We start from the raw sequence: 22,396 nt of genomic DNA on the forward strand, positions 1-22,396 counted from the left end.
ATGGTTTATTTATTTATTTTTTTTTTTGGAATGGTTTAATTGGGATTGTTCTCTTAAGGATTGTGAATGTGAATCCTTTAGAAGGAAATGGATATAGATCACTGTAGGCGATTGCAAATGGGAAGAGGATGCACTTAAAAAAGGACAGCAGGAGAAGCAATAAAGTTACGAGTAAAGGAAGGTGGGTAAAACATGGATGGCATCTGGTAGATAAAGCTTGAGGAAGACTGGAAAGATGTCAAACCTCAGCACCTGTCTCCTTTCAAATGAGATATTGGGATGAATGCAGAAAAACAGATTTTCAGCAGAGAGGGGCAGGAGAGGGAAATTCCTTAGTGCTTCATATGACCTAAAGATCATTTACCTAGGAAAAAATGGAAGGTTTATAACTATTTTGTCTCCCATGTATGAGCGTCACATTCAATGTGCATGTAAGGGAGCCTGAAAAGAGAGTCACCAGGGTTCAAAGGATTATGTTCCCGTGGCCCATCCTCCTCTGTAGTTTTGGCTGAAAGGAACTGGACTTGACATTTCATAAAGATTCCCAGGATCTTGGGCAAACTTTGTCCGGGAAGGAGTACATGATTATCTGACTGAAAGTTCTACTTTGGGTTTGATTCCCCAAATCGCTAATAGTCTTTCTAGCTGTGGTTCTAGGTAAAGGAGAGTAAAAATAGCACATAGTTTCCACGTGCAAAGTGGAAAGGGCACTTAATAGAAGAAGGTTGAGAGGAAAACAGGGTTAAAAACTAGCTTTGCCAAAGTTTTGATTATTAGGGTTTCTTATTATAATCCCAACATATCAGTATGGAGTATATGGAAATTTGGTATTTCTTTCTTATATGGTAATTCTTCATATCGGTGTATACAGATTGTGAGGAAGCCATCCATGGAACCTATGCTTAGTGATCTGTCCCCTTACTTCGGGCGTTTGCAGGAGTGAAGGGGTGTTGAGAGAAGACAGCATTTGCAAAGGCCCAGATACATGAGTGAGCATGGTCCTGGGAGAGGCAAGATGCTATGCAAGTGTGGAAGCCAGGGCCTATTTAGGGAAGAGGCAGGAGCCAAAAGAGGAGAAAGCTGACAGAAAACAGATCAAAGGAGACTTAAGTGTGTTCACTGAAAAAGGTTCAGTGTCAGGCTGTAAGTAATGGCCAATTATTGAAGAGATATTAAAGAGTAAAAATCTGCATTTATTAAAATATTGTCCTGGAACTAGTATGGCTAAACTGTGGTCAGGAGAATTAGGTGGTTGTTGGCATTCTCTGGATAAACTGATAAACTGAAAAGTTGAGGCACTGCGAATGGAAGGAAGAGAATGAATCAGAGACATTAGTGAGGCTTGTTGGTAAATAGTATGTTGGGAATGAGAGAGGGAAAGCAAGAAATCCAGTATAACATCCAGGTGTCTGAATGTGATGACTAGGAAGATGGCGATGCCATTAACTGCAGGAAGGAATTTCAGAGGAAGAACAAATTGAGGTTTGACAATGATGAGTTCATGATGAGTTTGAACATGTTGAGTTTGAGGTACTGATTAAACATGGAGGTAGATCAGTCAGGAGGGTGGTTGGAGTGATGGCTCTAAGGTCTGCTTGGGAAATAACAGTGTATAGTAGTTGGGTGTTGCTGTACCCTATGAGTACACAAGATGGTTCAGAGAGATTGTGTAGTGTGAGAAGGGTAAAATGGCAAGCAGGATGCCTGGGGAACAACATTTAGGGGATGAATGGAGGGAGAGGAGTCTGTAGAATGTCTGGAGAGAGCTGAGAAGTGGGAAGAAATTGGGGGTGGGTAGAAGTTGGAGAATTTCAAGGCATTTCTAACTCTAACAATGCAGCCTAGAGGGCAGGATCACTGCAAAATGCTGACCAAATGCAACACTCAAATCACAGGATTTCAATGAGTTGGGGGCGTGGGCCTGGGGGAAGAAGTCAATTATGATTTGCTGAAGGGAGAATGGATGAGAAAATAGATCAAGTGAGAGTTGTATGTTTTTTCCCTAAAAATTCTGCTGGGAAGAAGAGACAGTGAGAAAGGGCAACTGCTAGAACAAATTAAAGAACTCGCCTTTAGGGGCACCTGGGTGGCTCAGTTGGTTAAGCATCAGATTCTTAATTGCAGCTCAGGTCATGATCTCAGGGTCCTGAGATCGAGCTCCACGGAGCTCCACATCAGGTTCCCTGCTCAGTGGGGAGTCGGCTTGAGATTCTTCCTCTTCCTCTGCCCCTCCTCCCACTCACAGGCGCACTCTCTAAAAAAACAAACAAAAAGACAAAGTATCTTTATCTTTGCTTTAGATGCATAGAGTATGGTGCAGGGAGCCTGCTGAGAGCTAAAAGCAAGGTGATGTGGCCACTGGCATCTGGGACAGCAACAAAGAAACAGTAATCATTGTAGCAAACTTATGAGCCACCTACTGTGTTCCAAACACTTCTCTCTCTGTTGTTTTATGTATATTAACTCATCTACTTCTCACCTGCCTTATGAGGTAGGATCTGTTAGTATCTGCATTTTACTTATGAGAACACTGAGGTCCAGAGAGGTTAAACCTGGCTGATTTGGGCTCTACCCACTGCACTAAGCAAGAGAGTCACTGAAACAATGTATAGGTACATGTGTCAGCTTCATCGGCTTCAGAAGATCATAGGTTATGAGGTGGATGGGAAGGGGGTGAGATGGGACCAAGGTGTTTGCTATAGATACAGGTCAGTTGTGTGATAAAGGGAAAGTCTCTCTGTGGAACATTTCTTTACAACTTTTTCCTATTACTAAGAAGTTGAAAATTGAAGAAAGTTATTGGCTCATCAATGTCATCTTAACCTTCTTGGAAGAAAGTTAGTTGGGAACAAGAAGCCAGAGTTAGTTTGTTGTGGCAGAACTGAACTAGTCATTGTCATGAAATTGACATGTTGGCAAGCCATTCTGTGGACATTAGGGCTGGGCTGTAGGTAGAGGTGGGCAGGGGCAGGAGGGGGAGATGGTGACGGGCAAGACGTTGAAACACTGATTATCTTGATCGCATAGTTGAATGACACTTGAAATTACTTTCAGGCATTTGGTAGTAGACTTCTGAAAGATTGGGTAAACTTTTGTATTTGTACTACCTTGTTTATCCAGACTTGCTAAAGCTTTTCTTGGTTTTGTGCCCATCATTCCACAAAGATGGCATTATTTGGAAATGTGAAAGAATGATTGTAAATCTGTCAGTCTTCTAATATTATCATTAGCAGCAGTACCTAGTAGTAACATTATTCAGATGTCATGTACCTTTCTAAAAACCCTAGAGCTGGCTCACAGTCATCCCCTTTACACTTGGGAAAACTCAGATGTGAAGACACAAAGTTCCTTGCCCAAGTTTGTAGAGCTAGCAAGTGGCTAAGGTGGGATGCAAATCAGGTGGTATAAATCCAGAGCTCAGGTGCCTAACTCTCTCTGCTATACATAAAATGGATGGTGTCCAGATTTTACCTGGTTTTTTGGAGTTGCATCAGGCTGCCATGTTCACATGTGAGAAAATCAACTCTCATTTTCTATGTATTTGTGTTGCTTATTTATTACTATCTTATGAAAAATTATGAAACAGACCCAAATATTGATCAGGGACAGCTTTAATATGGAAACTTCTAGAAAATACACATGTGTGATAACTTCTTCTCATACCTTTGGTTTCTGCTGTGTTGGCCCAGAAGTCCCATAGAAGAGGTATTCTAAGGGAGACTTGTGAGGATAGCCAGAAGGATCTCAATTTTTTTTTTTCTTACAGTTTTCTTTTTCCAAACCCAAAGCAAAAGTAATAGAAGATATATTCATGCTCAAATTTTTATGAACACTTTGTTTTGCATTTGATAGCAAAACAGGGTGAAAATTCTTAGGGAGCAGTTCTACTGAAAACCTTAGTCCATGGTAATTTTCCCCCATGAGGTCAGATTGGATGAAATTATGCTTCTATTCCAATGGTTTAAGTCTTTGGAAAATTCATAAAGTGAAAGTTTATACCCTGTCGGATCCTCAAAAGAACATCTCTGTGTTTCCCTGTGTTGATGTGGGCTGGGCTGCAGTGGCACAGGGATGGTATTGAAACTTTTATTTCAGATATCTATTTTTTTTTTAATAAATTCTTTACTTTTTTTCCCACTGCTATTCTACAGGCTCAGTTTGAACTCCAGGCATTTCACATCCGGGGGGAGCACGCGGTGGTTACAGCAAGACTAGAAGAAACCATTGAAACTCTCAAACGGGAGACAGAACACCGATGGCGAGGAGGACGTGAAGAGATGAAAGATGCGTGTATCTCCACGGGCGATGACTGTCCTCCAAAGACCTACCGAAATGTGTGCATCCAGACAGACAGAGAGACTTTTCTCAAACCCTGTGAAGGTGAAGGCAAGACAATCAGAAGTAACCAGATAATACCCAAAAAGCTGACTATCTCCTCTTTGAGTCAGCTCTCTCCCCCAAATGACAACAAAGACACCCATGGACCACTTCAGTCTGTGGAAGGCCTCTCACCAAGTCAGCAAAAGGCATCGTCTCCGCCTCCTGCACCGCCACCCCCAGCAGTCGCCCCTCCCCCTCCGCCTCCTCCCCTCCCACCTGGACTTGGACCTTTGTCACCAGTACCTCTGCTGCCACCACCTGTGAGTGCTGGACCACCACCTCCTCCGCCCCCTCCTCTGCCTCCCAGTGCCAGCCCTCCTCCCCCACCTCCTCCTCCACCACCACTTCCCAGTTCTCCTGCTCTGCCCACCAGTGGGGGGCCTCCACCTCCTCCTCCTCCAACACCTCCAGGACTTGCACCCCCACCTCCTCCTGGACTCTTCTTCGGAGTTGGCCCTTCTTCTGGCCAGTGTCCTCGGAAGCCAGCCATTGAACCGAGTTGCCCCATGAAGCCCTTGTACTGGACTAGAATACAAATAAGTGATAAAAGGTGAGCTCAACAACCCCGGCCCATTCTCAGGTTGTGAATTCCCAGGATTTTGCCCAAGTGACGTTTTATTCTTACCAGCTGGATATCTGTGTACTGTGACATTCATTTCTCAGATGCAGTATAGTGAGTACCTTAGATAAACAAGGTTAGAGTGTTGAGAGGGAGAATGTCTATCTCTATCAGGTCTTGTCTGTATTTTCCATAGTCTGATGCTGGGAGGAACAGTGTCTGCAATGTCAGATGCTTCTCTAAGATAAAGGTTCCATTTTACAGACCCTTCTTAGAGAAGAGCCCTGGTCTAAGTCAGAGCCTTTTTCGAACATCCCTATAGGTAGCAAGTAATCACACAGACGGACATAGAGCCTGGACCTATAGCTGGGTTCACTGAAGATTTTTAGAATATCTTTCTTGTCTTTCAATGGGATCATCAGCCTTATGATCTGGAGACTTACCAGGTGTGTGTAATTTTTCAGGTTTTATTAGAAGAGCCAGACATAGCTGAGTCCTTAGCTCTTTAGCGCAAAAGGGAGTCAAAAAATAGAAAATCTCTGCTTGAAGTCTCATTCCCCTGACTGCTAAACACCCTCACATCTTATACCCTGTTGCTCAGAGAAAGTGCCAGTAGAACACATCTAACATTTGTACAGCTTGTTAAGCTGGGTCTATGCAGCAGGAAGATAGGTTAGTTGGAAACTTCCATTCAAACATATTTGAATTTAATTTCTTCTGCCTCATTTCAGAGTCTGTCAAGAGGACAGTGAGACAGATCTTGAGTTGCTTCTTGATAATCTCTAGATTTGAAGTTCATTTGTTTGTGAAGGACAGCAAACAGAGAACACATTTTTAAACACCCATTTTTGAACTTACTCCTCAAATCAGTGTGTGGTAGTGAATCTTTCAATTTAACATTTTGTATATGGAAGGCAGGATATTAAACAACATAACATGAAATTTACAATTATAAAGCAACTGGAAACCGTTATAGGAGGAAATCACTATAAACAACGCATATGGTGAACTAAGTTGATTATGTGCTTCCTATTGGCTCCTTTCCTAACCAAAAAATAAGGACCAGGAGTTTATGGGTAGAGAATCCTGATACTATTTTTTTTAAATGCAGAAGACTTATTATTTCCCAAATGAATGGTTAAAAAAAGAGAAGATCCCGAAATAGCTATAGTACTAGTATTCCTTTTTGTCTCATTCAAAACTCAGATGACATTTCCTAAGAAATTGTTTCCCAGAATCTTTATATGGATCTGTGTTCCCTTATTAGTGTTCTCAAATTAATGTACAGACATTCCAGAGTGATGAATCCCACCTGTCAGCCCTGGGGTCGTGTGTTCCGACAGCACATGGAACTGTTCCACACCTGTGTCTCACTAGCCTGCCTCCACTCCATTCCCCTCAAGACTCCGTAAACAACCAATATCCTAGACCACAGCAGTGGTGTGACAGTACCACTGGGAGATATGGGCCCTTTGCCCACTGTTCAAGGTGGGACCAAGTCAAGCTGGAGATAATCATCATTTTTTCCCTCCTTATGTATTTGGCCATTTTGAGAAAGAAAATTACATCCTCGGGCTCTTATTAGTTTCATTATAAGGTTAGGACTTCAGTTCTGACCAAAATGAAAAATAGAGGAAGTACTGAGTTTCCTGCTCGAGGACTGCAAGGTGGCTGCTTCCCACTGCACCACACGTTTAGTGTCTCTTATCATGGGTCCCTCAAAATGGTTTTGTACCCTCAGAGCATGAGTATTTCTTTTAAACTAAAAGGCTGTAGAGATTCTGTGTAGTGTTCATTTTTGAACTAAAATTATTTGGGGTGTGTTTTTTTTAAAAAGAGAGGAAATGGTATTTTAGTTTTCTGTCCAAGCAGAAGGGTAAGCGCTGTGTCTAATGTATGCATGGTAAATTTTGGTCTAGGTCTTCCGGGGACCCAGGAGTAAAATATGATTTTTTTCCATTTTATATCTACTGCCTTTTACCTACTTGATTGCTTTTCACTACTAACATGAACGGATTTTTAACTTTTGCCATTTTGCATTCTTCGGTGTCTGTTTTGTGGCTTCTAGAATAGGGAAGAGATATTTTGTTAAAGAAAAAGAGATCCTCATCTATCTACTTTTTTGGCTTCCTAACAAATATCTATTTTCTAGTATCTTCTCCTCCTTCCTCCCCATCTCCCTCCTGCCTCTGACATTTCTCCCTCTCCAGTCTCTCCTTCATCCTTCTTCTTCTACCTTCCTTTTCCTCTTCTTGTGAGCTAGATTTGTATGTTCAGTGGTCAGAGAGGAAGTGACCATTATAACAGATGAGCTGGTCTGTGAGCGAGGCCTTGTTACTGCCCCACAAAATGCCTGCTGACCCCAACTCACTGACAGGTAGTATTCCAAGATTCTTTTTTTCATTACTGAACATGCCTTTCCCATAGAGACAATGTAGTAAATGGTGATGAAGTGTTCAACCTATCAAAGCCAATTTACTCTAGAATATGAGTGAGTTGCTGTCTACTCATACTAACCTAAGCTCAGAGTCCTTGGAGCTGGGTGCAAGCGGTACAGGTGCGGGGTTGGAGGATGGGGGGTGGGAGATGGATTGGTCTGAACAACTCCCCCTTTGCATCATATCACCTCCTTCTCCACACCCTCTCTTCAGCTTCCCAGAACCTTCATGAAGCCCAGACCAGCAGCCCTTAACAGGCTGCATGCTCCAAAATTCCCTGGTTCTCTTCTACTAGCAAGATCCCCCTTCCTGAGTGCAGCTGAGATAAGCACTTAACAGTGTTCGTGCTTCAAAAGGAAGTTGAGTGGCAGAGGTGGGCAGCTGAGGCAGGAGCACATGGATGGATATGCTCCGCTGCAAGTGTTCTAGATCTTGGGTGATGATTTCACAAGCATTCATTATTCTCTCATATGTTATACATGTCACACATATACTCTTAAATGGCTCAAATATTATGAAAAAGTTAGAAGTGAATCCTAACAGATGAAAATGTTTATATTCCGTGGGGCATGTAGAAAATATGAACACACAGATCTGAGAATTCAGTTTTCCCACCTGTTTTGAATAAGAAAATTGCCTTTTTGCAACCCAAAATTTTGTGGACCTCTCCATACAATAATAGTTCTTTTAGTTTTTAATAATGGAGAAAATACATATTAAAACAAGGGTAGGTAGTTATAGATATTATGGATCATATATAATATATTTGAAAAACAATAAATGTGTAGATGAAACATTGTATTTTTTCTCTGTCTATGCATATTAAGAGTGTTTAAAAATAAGAAAGTAGACAGTTGGGGGGAAATGTGTTCTAGCTGAAGGAAGCCTGGATGGTAACCCTTCCAAGTTTGGTCTCAGAGGCAGTTCTTTTCTACCTGATTTTCCATATCTTCTTCTCTTTGTTTCTCAACTAGTGCCCCTGTGTTTTGAAGATTGAAAAAAAAAAACAAAAAACCCTAGAAACAAAATGTACAGCCTTCCCATGTCTGCTTTAGTTGAAAGCCCTGTGGAGGCTGGTACAATGAAGATTTTTGATTTGTTTCATTGTTAAATACTGTTGTTAAGGCAGAGTGTTATAAATCAAGTATTTCTAAATGGGCTCAGTCTATTCAAAAATTATTATGGGTCTTGCCCTGAGTTGACCTGAACTAATCCTAAAAATAATTTTTAAAAGTATAAGAAAAAGTCCAAAGAGAGGGTTAATCTTTACCTTACTAGAAGGTATAGAATTTTTTTCTTTTTAAGAATTTTTATTAAGAATTATCCCATCAGTATCTCGGAATTGGTTATCTTTTCAACATTTATATGATGCCCATTTTTACCCATGCTGGAAACACCATAGACTGAGGGAAGAACAGCTTATATAGCTTCACTCATGTGTATCCCAGGATTTCTGGTCCCACTCCCACATGGTTTTCTAGATCTCTCTTTCTCTCTCTGATTGTTTCTAGTGGTCATTCGGTTTTGAAAATGGGTGTTGGTTTTGATGTTCTGTGGTATATCTTGACCTAAAGAAAAGAAAGTGTAACATGAAAAGGCGTTCTTCAAGTTTTTTTTAGAAGGAGATATATTTATAAACATACAGACATTTTATATACATATACATATATATATATATATATATATATATATATCTGTATCTTAAATGAGTTTAAAGTGAACTAGAGATTTCATTATATTCTGTTCTCTTCTGTTTTGATTTTAATGGTTAACTTGTCATTTTTCTCTTTTAAGCCAAAATGCTACACCAACCTTATGGGATTCCTTAGAAGAACCTGATATTCGGGATCCTAGTGAATTTGAGTATTTATTCTCCAAAGACACAACTCAGCAGAAGAAAAAACCTCTGTCAGAGACCTATGAGAAAAAGAACAAGGTCAAAAAGGTACTGAATGATGATAGTATTCATTGTATTTTTTGGTCATATGTGAGAATTCATTATGTGCTGCTGGTTTGCGGTTTTCCAGAAATGTTTTGGAAGGTTTTAAGCCACGGATGGCAAAAGGGAGTCAGTAGTTTGAGAAATCTGGGTTTGTGCTGTGAGTCCTACCTGAATTTTCAGACTATTTTCTTAATTTGATCTGGACTTTTTTTTAGCTTATAATTCTATTGAAAAAATATAAAATTTAACTTGCCGTTAGTGAAAGTAGGCCGTATGTCATATGAAAAATATGTCTTACTCATTAAGTTATTTATAAATTCATTCATTTAACAAATCATTTACAGGGAGTATATTTATGCTAGGTTTTGTTTTAGGCCCACAGGGTCCAGTGTGGTAACCATTAGCCACATGTGGCTGTTTAATATAATTAGATAAATCAGATAAATTAAAAATTCTGTTCTTCAGTGGCATTCGCCACTTTTCAGTTCTATTTTTGTGGCTAGTGGCTACCATACAGCACAGATTTGAAAAAAAAATTGTCAATATAAAAGTTTTATTGGATAGCACAGTCCGAACCTCTGGGATATATTGGTGAGAAAACCCCAAAGACCTTTGTCCTGTGGTACTTATGTTAAAAATTAGCGTTAGAAACAAAACATTAAACCACCGGCTAGAGCAGGGTAAGGAAGATAGATTTTGGGCAGGGTGGGGATGGGGCTCCAGTTTTCAGTGGAATGTACAGAATAGTCCTCACAGAGAAGCTGACTTCTGAGCAAAGACTTGAGGACTTGAAGTCAGAGGCTGCCAGCCATACATCAGAAGGCAAGTTCAAGATTCCCCAGGCCTTCTGGTTGACGTGAACTTGAACGAGTGGCCGCGGAGACTCACGCGGGCTGCCGGACCTCGGTCAAAGTTCATCCTCTCTTTGCCTCCATCCCCTTCCAGCAACCTGAGATAATGACTAGTCATATTATTTATTATTCTAAGTAGTTATTAAGTGAGGTAACTGGTCTGTCGTGCTCAGCACAGTGCCGGACGCAGTCAGCCCTCCGCCGAGGACGGCTACCCTCATTTTGTTGCAGCTGATGTTACTGCTGCGAATTCTCAGCTTTAGTGTTTTGGTAACAGCTTAGATGGTGCTTCAGCGAAGGTATAGGACATCCAGGGTTCTGCTCTTGATTTGCCGTGTGAGCTTGGGCTGTTCATCTCTATTCTCTAGGCCATAGCTTTCCTTTTCTATAAAAACCTGAGTCTTCCCGACCCACTAAGATGTTGTGAAATTGAATCTAAGAGGGTATGAAAGAAATGTTTGAAAAAAGTCCCACTTAATGATATTAGCATCAACTCCTTATTCTTAAATTATATAACGGGATTCATCCATCAATTCCTATCTCAAGTAACATGAAATTAGGAAATCAGTGGTGCCTTAGAGGGGCAAAAATTACAAAAGCCTGAATGCAGTTTTCTGTTAATCGAATCAGGTTCTCCCACTGACTTGAATTATGAATGAAAATCATCATCAGAGGGTTTTTTTCTTTTTTTTTTTTTTTTACCTCTCCACTGTGTAGGAATTATGTTTTTTCTTTCTTTCTTTCTTTCTTTCTTTCTTTCTTTCTTTTTTTTTTTTTTAAGATCTTAATTTATTTGACAGAGAGATGGAGATCACAAGTAGGCAGAGCAGCAGGCAGAGAGAGAGGGAGAAGCAGGCTCTCCACTGAGCAGGGAGTCCATGTGGGGCTTGATCCCAGGACCCTGGGATCATGACCTGAGCTGAAGGCAGCCGCTTAACCGACTGAACCATCCAGGTGCCCTGGAATTATGTTTTCATGAGAAAGATGTGACACCAAAAATAATCAAATATCAGACCAAATCTTTAAGAGGACATATTGCATGAAACAATTTGAATTTTTCAGCTGCTATATATTCCCATGCAGTGAGATTCACTCAAGACAGAAGTAAGTGTGCTCTCTGGCCAAGCTGGCTTATTAAAAGCCATCCATAGACACAGAAGACTCCTCTGTTGTCTGAAAAGCAAAAGAAGAATCTCTGTATTCCAAAGCTAGCCTCAGTTTGCCTCTCCTAGGAGGCCTCTACTGGCTAATCAGGATACTCTGCTGAATATTTTCTTACGCAATATTACATTAAACTTCTGTCCCCTCTTTCTTCTCAGATGGGTATTACTCCTTTATTTTGTTTCCCCCCTGGATGCTTGGTAACATGTTGTTTACTCATAAAATGAATTACTTCTGTTTTGATGAATGAGTATTTTTAAAACCTCAAAGAATTTGTTTTTAAAACATCAAAGCATTTGGTTATTTATTCTTATTTCTTATCTCATAATTGTTTGCCTGTTCAACAGAGGATTTCCACTAAGGCAGTTAGTGTTTGATATGTTTATTTTGTTTCCCTGTCTGAGGGGAAAAAAATACCCTTCATTTGAACTCTTTAATCTTAATGAGCAGCAGCGAGGTTGCCATCGCCCTGTAGAAGCCACGGATATGTTTAGTCTCAGCATCCCTCTGGAAGTGGAGGCAAACCTGTATATTGACTGGGCTTTGCTGTCCTGAGACTGGTTGGGAGTTTTCAATGAGCGTGTGGCCTATGTTGGAGCTGAGATTTTAAGTTTAAAAAAAAAAAAAAAAAAAAAAAAAAAGGAGCTGAGTCAATGCCAGAGAACTCTAAGCCTGTCCCTTATGAGCCTTCCCTCCAGGCCCGTGGTCAGGTTTCACACATGGAGATGGATGTCTCTTCCCTTAGCCAGATTTTTGTTGTCTCTCTTAAAATGAAAGTGAAAGTAAACTGCAGAGGTTTTGAGGAACTGGGGAGTTCATAGCATCAGAAGGCAACTTCATCAGCTTAACCGCAGAACGATTCCCACACAAGGTGAGCAGGAAGAACACTGGCCAAATGGGTCTCGTTTCTAATGACTGGAGTGGAGGATATGTTGGAAATTTAAAAATCAAGCGTTCTGAGCCTTGGCTGTAGGGGCTGAGCCAGCGTTCAGACCAACATGTGGAATACCTCTTCGGCTGAGCTGGTCTTCCTTCCTCAGCACTGTCTACATTCCTCGTTCAGAGGTAACTGTCAGAATTATCAGGATTCTGCTGAACGTGGACACTAGTTTCTAGTTCACCTTCTACAGTACCATCTGAAGTTCCTGTCACTGGTAGTGGCGGTCAGTAAGCAGATACGTATATTCGTAGCCTGGGCAGGGATCCTGTTCCATGGTATCTTATCATCCGAGAGTTGGAGGGACCTTACCAGTCAGCAAATTCAGTACATGAATTTCCAGTACGGTGAATTTTGGTACATGAGAGATCGAGACCTAGAAAGAGGACATGACTTCTTGGGTTTGCGTACTAGTAACGGGGAAGAAGTCGGTAACAACAGACACTTGAGACAATGTACAAAAGCCTCAGATATGTCTTCACTTCCCCTTCATTTAAACATGGATTTGTCACATGGATGACGGTCACAAATTTTATTGGGGTGACTGAGCCAACGTGTATAAAAGAGAGCGGTCATTATTAAAATCATCAACAAGGGGCACCTGGGTGGCTCAGTGGGTTAAGCCTCTGCCTTCAGCTCAGGTCATGATCTCAGGGTCCTGGGATCAAGTCCCACATCGGGCTCTCTGCTCCGCGGGGAGACTGCTACCTCCTCTCTCTCTCTGCCTGCCTCTGCCCACTTGTGATCTCTGTCAAATAAATAAAATCTTAAAAAAAAAAATCATCAACAAAATACAGTTATACTTGGGCAAATCCAAAATAGTTCCTATATTGGAAAAGTATCCCAGGGTTTTGTTTGGTTGTTTTTTTTTGTTTGTTTGTTTGTTTTGTTTTGGAGTCATTCTTCTAGTTAATTTTTGTAAAAAAGGATGGTTTGTGTGTAACTCCAACAACAATATATGTAAATTGAGAGCTGTTTTCCTTTGATTCTACCAACCATTTTAAATATTAGCTGTAATACTAAGACAGACTTGTGTCCCATACTCGGACATGTACCATCCTCATTTGTGACCTCAAACCATGCTGCCCCTACAAACATAGCAGTTGCCGAATTGAGAACCGGGGCCAAAAACATCAGCTCCTCTTGACACCACCAACGCTCAGTACTGTCTCTCTCTCTCTCTCTCTCTCTCTCTCTCTCTTTTTTTTTTTGGTTCCTGATAACCTCAGAGCACGTCGTTTCACTTTCCCACACAGATTCCTTTTCTATAAAACGGGGAATAGCAACCCTGGAGAGGCTTGTTATGAGGATAAAATGAAATCATGGTGATAAAATTCCTTTAACCATTTCCTAGAACTATGTATTAATAGTAGTCTATGAACGAATGACAAAGTTTTATGAAGAAATTCTTGAACGTCATTGACCCCCAAGCTCATTGAGGAGTCACTGAAGGGTCTGCATCTCCATTGGCTGAAACTATTTGCAAATGGTCATCTCTAGAGCTTTCCTGTTTTTCAGGATTTATAGATTTCCACAACTTCCTTAATGTCACATGCAGACATCTGGTAATTCATCTTACACTGGTTTATATATAGTCTTTTACACTGTAAAGCAGAGTTTCCACTGTCAATACGCCCATACTTATACGGTCTCTAAGTTACATTCGTTACTAGGAAAGGGAGGGCAGCACCTTGACATGGAGCCAGGATTCAGCCTTCATCATCTGAGAGTCTTCCTCCTGGTACCTGCCGAGGAGGTAGCTGCTCTAATCAACTTTTACATTGCTTCCCAAGCTCACCCAACTTGCAGAAAAGCAGCGTGACCTGTCATTCTTCTTCTTCCCTTGAAATGCCAAGATCTCACTTTGCATCATAAATCATCTCTGGGCTTGTTCCCTCCTCTGTAAGATACGTAAAATCATTCCTCTCCCTCTGCCTTTTTAATAGATATTTCTTAAGAAGTAATGAGATAAATGATAAATGATAATGATTCCCCGAGGACTTGGGGGGAGGGTGGTGAGCTGGGGAGGGGTTGGGATGCTTCAGTAGACATTAGTCTGTTGAAATTTCCTGGAGCCAAGAGCCTTCAGTTGTAATTTGGTCACTTTGGCGAAGATCATAGCTGTAATTCTTCAATCGCAGACTTGATGTCTCAGTTTAGCAGGGAGGGGAGAAGGGTAGAAGGAGAACGTTGTTTGGAAGCCTGAACATAAATTTATAGAGTTTTCATAACTTCTTGCCTTCCGAGTTTATATAATTTCAGCTTTTGTATGCAGAGATAATTTCTCTGGGCTGTCTTGGTAAGGTTCGTGCATTATTTTTTCTCCCGAGAGTGGGGATAATTTGCCAACCCCTTTGTATTTCTCATGTGTCGAAAAATGAGCGGAGAGGTTAGGGGTTATCATCTATAGAAATGAGTGAAATAATTTGCCCGTGTGTTGATTGCACCAATATCTATGACCCTGAGGTCATTAGTGTCATGTCCAGATTCCTTGAGTGATATCTGGATTGATAAGGGCTTTCCTGTTCTTCAGCTTCAAGGCCCCTGACTGGACAGATCTACCACAAGCAAATGGGAGCTCTACCCCACGACAGGCACCAATTTACAAAAGTTGTGCCTTGCAAAGTTTATTTGGATAGAAGGTGGCCCCAAAAGTTAAGTTGTACTTTTACTTTATTTGCTTATTTTTTAAAAAAATGGTGGCCAGAGCGTGTCAAGTACAGATATCAATGATTCTTTCAGAATGTTAAATCTGAATATTATTCTTGGAGTTCAGCTGTATTTCTCTGTCAGCCGTTAAACAGTAATAATCTGGACTTTGCCTCAAGCCAGCTGCTGTCATTAGCGTGCTCATTACCTCCCCCGACCACAAGAGGGCACCTAAGAATGCTGAGACAGGAAGCTAAATTAGCTTCTTGGAGCTGGGAGAAGTGGGAACTATGGAAGGCTAACTTGCTCTCCTCTCCACCCTCCTTAGTCTCCTTAAGTCTCTTACTGGGAACCATGAGAGCACATGATCTACACAAAGTACTGGGAGCCAAGTGCATATGAGAAAGGTCTATAGGTATTAGTAGAATAGAAATTACTATTTGATGTATTTTCTGTACTTTGAATGACTGTAGTATAGAAATGCATGAAGTTATCGGGATTAGCCCCTACGTAATGGATACTGGAATCACCTCCATGACCCGCACACGTGTGCTTATGCATACGTTTACACGGCTCTCTAAAATCTTCCACATCTAAAGGGAGGGAAGTTTGTTTGTTTGTTTAAGGGAGTGAAGAGTTCTTTGAATATAGATTTTGTTTTGAAAAACAAAACAAAACGAAAGATCCAATATTACAAGATAGGCTATGAGAAAATCATTCTAAATGTTGTTATTTTTAAAAAGTATCCTTCTGGGGGCGCCTGGGTGGCTCAGTGGGTTAAGCCGCTGCCTTCTGCCTTCGGCTCAGGTCATGATCTCAGGGTCCTGGGATCGAGTCCCACATCGGGCTCTCTGCTCAGCAGGGAGCCTGCTTCCCTCTCTCTCTCTCTCTGCCTGCCTCTCTGTCTACTTGTGATCTCTCTCTGTCAAATAAATAAATAAAATATTTAAAAAAAAAGTATCCTTCTGCCTGGTTGAAGAAAGTTTTGAATTCTTGCCAATATTTTTCTGGACCTCTTTCATTTATGCTACATTCTGGCCCTGTTCTAAGACTGTGACGTGGGCTGGAGCTAGACAGGGATCCGAGGGTGGGTGCCAATGCAGTGACTCCTCTAGCCTTGACTGCTGAGCTGGAAGAAATGTGAGGATATAACAAGAATAGGCAAAGATCTTATATAGGCATTTAAGTACAAAACCAGGTCACTGGAGGCTTTCACAACTGAGCTCATGAATACTTTGCAAAGCGCATACATCTCCAACATACACAGAATCATGTGTTCACCTAGGGACATGCTTAATGTGGACAGAAATAAGTCTTAATAACCTTGTATTTATGTAATGTGTATCAAGTGAAGATGACAAGGATTTCAGTAGTGATGATAATAGCACGTGGTTTTGGGTTGAGTGCTCGGCATGTATTAACTTACGTAATCGACATGAGAACCCAGTAAGTTGGTTACTGCTATGATTCCCGTTTCATAGGTGAGGAAGCTTCAGCCTAGAGGGGTTACATAACTTGCCCAGCATCGCACAGCTCATAAGTGGTAAGGAAATGGATCTAACAACAACCCCAGAGCTTGTGCTCTTAATTACTTTTCAAAATGGTCCATTGGACTCAGTTCAACTACAAGTCCTGGCTTGAAGTACGCTTCAAGGCTGAATTGTATTCCTTGGTCATTGTTTAGTGAAAGAAGCACTAGCTTTTGTGTCAGTAGACCTGGTTTCTACTTCTGGCTCTGACTTTAGCCAACTATTGAATCTCAGGCAAGTTCTTTAAATTCTTGGCTCTCAGGTCTCATCTGTCCAAAGATGCAAACTTTAATTTGATTAAAAAAAAACTTTAATTTTAATTTGATTAATTACAACGATCCAGTCTTTGCCTTGCAAAGAGGGGCACCCGAGATCCACCAACTTCGTTCTACTTACTTGAAGATAGACAAGGGAATTACATGTAAACCAGTATCTCTGCATTAAGCCCCAGGCACCATCCGATAGATGGAGGCAGTTGACCCATCCCACTATGTTGTAGGAGTCCCAGATATGTGGGAGCTCGAGGAATAATTGTCAGTAACCCCGACTCTTAAGAGACATAAATGGACTGGAGTATTCTCTTAAAATAAACCAAGTTTCTTTATGTGTGGGGGTCTTGACAGACTGGGAATATGTTGGGGGAAGATTGCAATGGAGAGGCACCAGAGATCTTGTCTTCAAGGTAAGCAGTTAGCCGTTGCTCTGTGTCCAGTCACGTAACCTCTCTGGCCTTAGTTTCTGTAACTGTCATGGCCTCCAAAGTGGATGTTTTTTAAAGACGCTTTCCAGATGCAGAATATCAGATCATATCTGTGTGGACACCTCCATACACACATTTCACAACTGAGTGTAGAAAAGCATGTGAGTAGGAAGAAACTGCAAATCCAGACCTTGCTTTGTCAGTGAGGAACATGGGATGTAAGGCAAACCAGCCTCGACACCAGTTTTCTTCCTTCATGGAGGCCATGTTCCTTTCTCACACTTGTCCCTACTTAACAAAAAATGCATTTGGCAGCATCAGCCTTCGGTCCCACTGGCCAGCCCCTGTCGGCTGGGTGGCCCTTCACCATCCTTGCCTCCTCCATCTTTCAGAGTTTCCAGGGTCCAGAGGCCAGCCAAGAGTTCCAATTACACTGGACAAAGCTGTCCACGTGTTTCTTAAGACAGTCTGGCTGGACCCCCACTACTGTGGCTACACTTCCAATTTTTGATAAAATACCTTTTGGCCCAGAGCTTGATTTCATTTAGGCCTGACCTGATTTCTCTCCAGCTGAGGCTAATTTGCATGGCTGTAAACACGGGCCTTACACAGCTCACCAACTGTGATAAAAGCAAAGGAAACCCGAGACCACTGGAAACTCCAAAATGCGCCTTCGGTATCTGAGCCTGACTCTGAGTCACGCCTCAGCCGGGGAGGCTTAAGCTAAAGAAATGTTATTCTGATTGATCTGATTAGGGCAGCAAGGTTAGCCATGGTCAATTTACAAAGACAGTATGAGGAGAAATCATGTGTGTCGCCATGTTATGGGTCAGCGAGGCCCCTGCCAGAAGTTATGAGAAGCCACAACTCTGCCAGAACCATGATCAGATCTCCTGGGTGGGGTACAAATGAGACGGGAAGGTTAGGGGCCCCTCCAGTGGAATGAATGACAAAAGGGATTGGGGGGAGGAGAGCTAGTGAATTATGCTTGCTTCCAGCTGGATTCCTTAGCTGCCAAGTCCTTTCCTTGTGAGTGGGAGAGCCCAGGGGTTCCCCCATGCAGTGTGAAGAGGACCGTCCTAGCTCCTCACTGCAGTGGAAAGGAGAGGAAGGAAAGGCTCATTTGAGAAGAACGTGAGGCTCTAGATTGACCCATGGGAGCAGCCAGATGGAACCCATTGGGCATTCTGATCCCTTCCTCCACCCAAGAGTGGTTTAATTGGGATCTGGCTCCAGGCTCTGGTTACTAAATAACCTGAGTTTTAGTGTTTTCATTTTCATTAATTAGTTTTTATGCTAGGTGCCTTATTAGTCAATTAGGCATTTTGCATGTGCAAAATATCCTAGGAGGTGAGAAGAGGGTCTTTAAAAATAATTTAGAGCCGCAAGTACCAGGGGGTTAATTCATGACCTAATTATCACATCACTTTTTACTCTCTTGTAGACTCTTGTACAACTTCCTTCGTTTACAACAAGCACAAAAACTTTTAAACTTTGCTTGCAAATGGTTATTGCATTCATACTGGTTTTGAGGATTTTGGATCTTCCGCTCTGGGTGTGGTTCTCTTCTTCCCTGTCCAATTTAGGAACACCAGTGTTACTTACAACACTGGGATAAGGTGCATTAATTAGCAAAGAAAGATTTATTTAAAATGTAGCCAACGGAAAGCCACATTACTTAAGCTGGGGCTCATTATAGATAGTTCATTCTGTACTATAATCATCTTACTAATGGAAAAAATGAGACCTTGAGATGGTTGCTTAGAGAAGAACGTGATTCAGAATGTAGCAGCAAAATGTCTAAAGCCTATGGTGTTTAGACTGATTTAGTAAGACCTTGGAGAAACTGGACCGTGCAATGTGTTTGTTGTGGATGACGTACCCTCTTGGGGTGTGGCGATATCCAGACAACTCAGCCCTGGGGGAGGCAACCATTCATTTGCCACCAAAGGAAGGGGTAAGCCTCTGAGACTCAAGGTACATGTGGAGGGAGGGAGGTACAAAGCCCCTCTGCCGGTCTGCAAGTCCTGTCTGCTGCAATCTTGGGGTTTGCCCCGGAGCCACCAAGAAGCCAGTGCAAGTCTGTGGTAGAGGCCTGAGCTCTAGGCCTCTGAGCAACTGTTTCCTCCAACACAGCCAGTGCACTGAGAGAAACAGCTAGTCTGAGGAGGGAAGGGGGTAGTGTAGTGGCTCAACACGGTTTCTTTCTGACTCATCACTGTGCTCAAGGGACAAGGCTCTTCACCCTTCCATACGGTTTCCTCATCTGTAAAGTGAGAATGATAATAGTACCTACTTCAAAGGGTGACTATGAGAATTAAAATAATCTCTGTGTTTCCTTGGTCCCTGGTGTACAAATGTTTCCAGCAGCCGCCCTACTCTTGGCACCATCGCCATGACCACAACAGTGGGAATAAGAACAATAAGAATCCTCTAGTGTCACCCCTCAAAGAAAACAGAAGGTTGGACTCAACCAGAGGCCCCATTTCTCATTCAGTCATGGCTTCTGAGACCCCAGAGAGCTACATGAGATCCCTTTTACTCCGTCCTTTCTTTTTGTGTCCCATGGGACAGCTATGTGATTTAAAAAAAAAAAAAAGAATTTAAGCTGGAGGTTCAAAGATGAATGTCCTCAAGGTGTACCAGGAGAAAACAATGCAGTACAACACAAAGGTGACAAAATTTGTCTCTATTTTCAGGTACTATTTTTATTCAGCTTTTATGGGAATCTGTGTTTGCGGTACAGTTTTAAATGTGCCAGACATAGAGGTGCTGGCAGGGACACAGAATGGCTGATTTAGGTGATGGTGGAATTCAAAGTATGATATTTTAGGTTGGTTTCCATATTAATGAAATAGACTGAATTTAGCTCTTATACTTTATTTAAATTTTCATCAACCTCATACATGGATATAATTTTAAGACTTAAGCAATATTCTGGGGCCCCTGGGTGGCTCAGTCAGTTAAGCATCCAATTCATGATTTCAGCTCAGGTTGTGATCTCAGTGTTGTGTGATCGCACCCCGCATCCGGCTCCATGCTGGGCTCCATGGTCATGGAACCTGCTCTCCCTCTCCACCCCTTCTCTTTTCCCCCTCTCAAAAAACAAACAAACAAACAAAAAAAACAGAGAGAGTGAGAGTTATGCAGTATTAAAAGACTTATGAAAATGAAAAATATTAAAAGACTTATGAAAATGAAAATCAACAAATTTCAAGCAATTTTTCATACAGACCACATCCTCCAATCAAACTGAAATTATATATAAAAAACTGAAAGATAACTTAAATATGTCAATAATGAAAAACCTCCTTGCCTTTTAAAATTTATATTTAAACTGTAAATAACTCATGGATTAAGGAAGAAGTTATAATGGGACTCAGAAAAGCTTTATTTATTTAAATTCAATTAATTAACATAAGTATTATTGGTTTCGGAGGTAGAGGTCAATGATTCATCAGTCTTTTATAATACCCAGGGCTCATTTCTGCTTACTGGGTTTTGGACAGTAAGCAGAAAACACTTTTAATTTAAAAAAATATATTGTCTATCAAGACTCCTAGGATGTAACTAAAATGCATGGTTATGAGCGTTTATATTAGAAAAGAAAAAGGTAAAAAAAGTTAGCTTCCAGAATTAATAGCTAGGGAAAAAAAGAGAAATTAGAAAAAAATACTACGTTAAATGACAAGAAAATCCATTTTTTAGGTCAAATGTGATCAAATACTTATAATTTCATATGCTTCAATCAAATACAAATACAACCAAATATTAAAAGATGAGAATGGGAATTTTAAAAACATTTTAAAACACAGTACAAAAAAATCAATAAAGTTAAGTTTGTTTTCTGAAAACAATAAAATTCACACACTTTTGGCAGGATTGAGGAAAACAAACATATACAAAATAGTAGGAAATAAAGATGACTATAACTACAAGATCCAATAGAAATGTAGAAGATACATGAGAATACCATGAGTAAACTTTTGCCAATTAAAGAACATGAAATGAACAGCTTCCTAGAAAAATGTGAATTACAAATCAGATCCCAGAAGAAACAGAACACCTGAATGCCTATAAATATTAAGGAAACTGGATCAGTAGTTGAAATCTTCCCACAAAGTACCAGATGGCTTGATTACACCAAACATTTCCTTCTTCCACAAAATGCTCTAGAGACTAAAAAATGATGTTACACTCAAAGCTGGTTTATAGTCTTGATAGCACTATCGGACAATGACAGGAAGTTAAGAAACATTACAGGCTAGTTTCTCGAGTATAGATGTGAAGATCTTAAACAGAGGATTAACTAATTGAATCCAGCAATGGATAAAAATTACTCCATTGAAAGCATTAACGTAGACCTAAATAAGAGGAGAGCTATTCTGTTTATGAATAGGAAAACCAGTACTATAAAGATGAAGTTAACCCCAAGCTGATTTCTAGTTTCAAAGTAATTCTAATGAAAATCTAAATAGGATTATTCAAAATTGGGCAAACTTATTCTAAAAATTTGTTTGGAAGAGCAGAGGTTCGAAAGCAAGCTTACAGAAAACAATCTTAAATGTTATGGTTAGTAAAAAAGTCACACACACAAAAAGATTCCATTGGCCTGAAGTTAAACATATGAAAATCCAAGGAATTTTATGGAATCACATATCTGTACCAAAACTTTTTTTTTTTTTTAGCAAAGGAATAAGAAACATAAAATTCAGGGGAAAAAATTTGAAAAAGAAAAATCAGGAGGATATTTATTCTACCTCATGTCAAAAAAAAGTAATGTAAGTATGGTATGGTAATAATTGGCACAGAAAATAATAAAACAAAGATTAATGAAAAGAGTTGAAACTTCAGAAGCAAGACCAATGTATAATGCAAACTAATATATGATAAATGTGGTATCTCCGATCAGTAGGTAAAATTGACTCTTTTAGGGGCGCCTGGGTGGCTCAGTGGGTTAAGCCTCTGCCTTCAGCTCAGGTCGTGATCCCTGGGTCCTGGGATCGAGCCCCGCGTCAGGCTCTCTGCTCAGTGGGGAGCCTGCTTCTGCCTCTCTCTGCCTGCCTCTCTGCCTGCTTGTCATCTCTGTCAAATAAATAAATAAATAAAAATATTTTAAAAATTGAATATATATATATGGCCCAAAGAAAAGAAAATAGATCCCTCCCTCATATCATGAATAAAAATCCATTCCAGATGTATCAAGTACATGAAAGGAAAAACTTAATAGTTTTTTTTTTTTTTTTTAAA

The 22,396-nt window shown here is 40.7% G+C and overlaps 1 protein-coding gene across 3 annotated transcripts in view; it reads left to right on the forward strand.

The window, feature by feature from the left end:
* The window catches only part of LOC111139049 (formin 1), a 372,768-nt gene that overhangs the window by 179,401 nt on the left and 170,971 nt on the right, over positions 1–22,396 (forward strand). For all 3 annotated transcript variants that reach the window (XM_022491166.1, XM_022491174.1, XM_022491184.1), the window contains 2 exons: positions 4,152–4,930; positions 9,172–9,322. In XM_022491166.1, the coding sequence (XP_022346874.1) occupies positions 4,152–4,930; positions 9,172–9,322 (930 nt within the window). The remainder of the gene's footprint in view (positions 1–4,151; positions 4,931–9,171; positions 9,323–22,396) is intronic.

Source organism: Enhydra lutris, unplaced genomic scaffold (genome assembly GCF_002288905.1).
Source record: "Enhydra lutris kenyoni isolate GAN:26980312 unplaced genomic scaffold, ASM228890v2 scaffoldscaffold4, whole genome shotgun sequence".
NCBI lineage: Eukaryota > Metazoa > Chordata > Mammalia > Carnivora > Mustelidae > Enhydra > Enhydra lutris.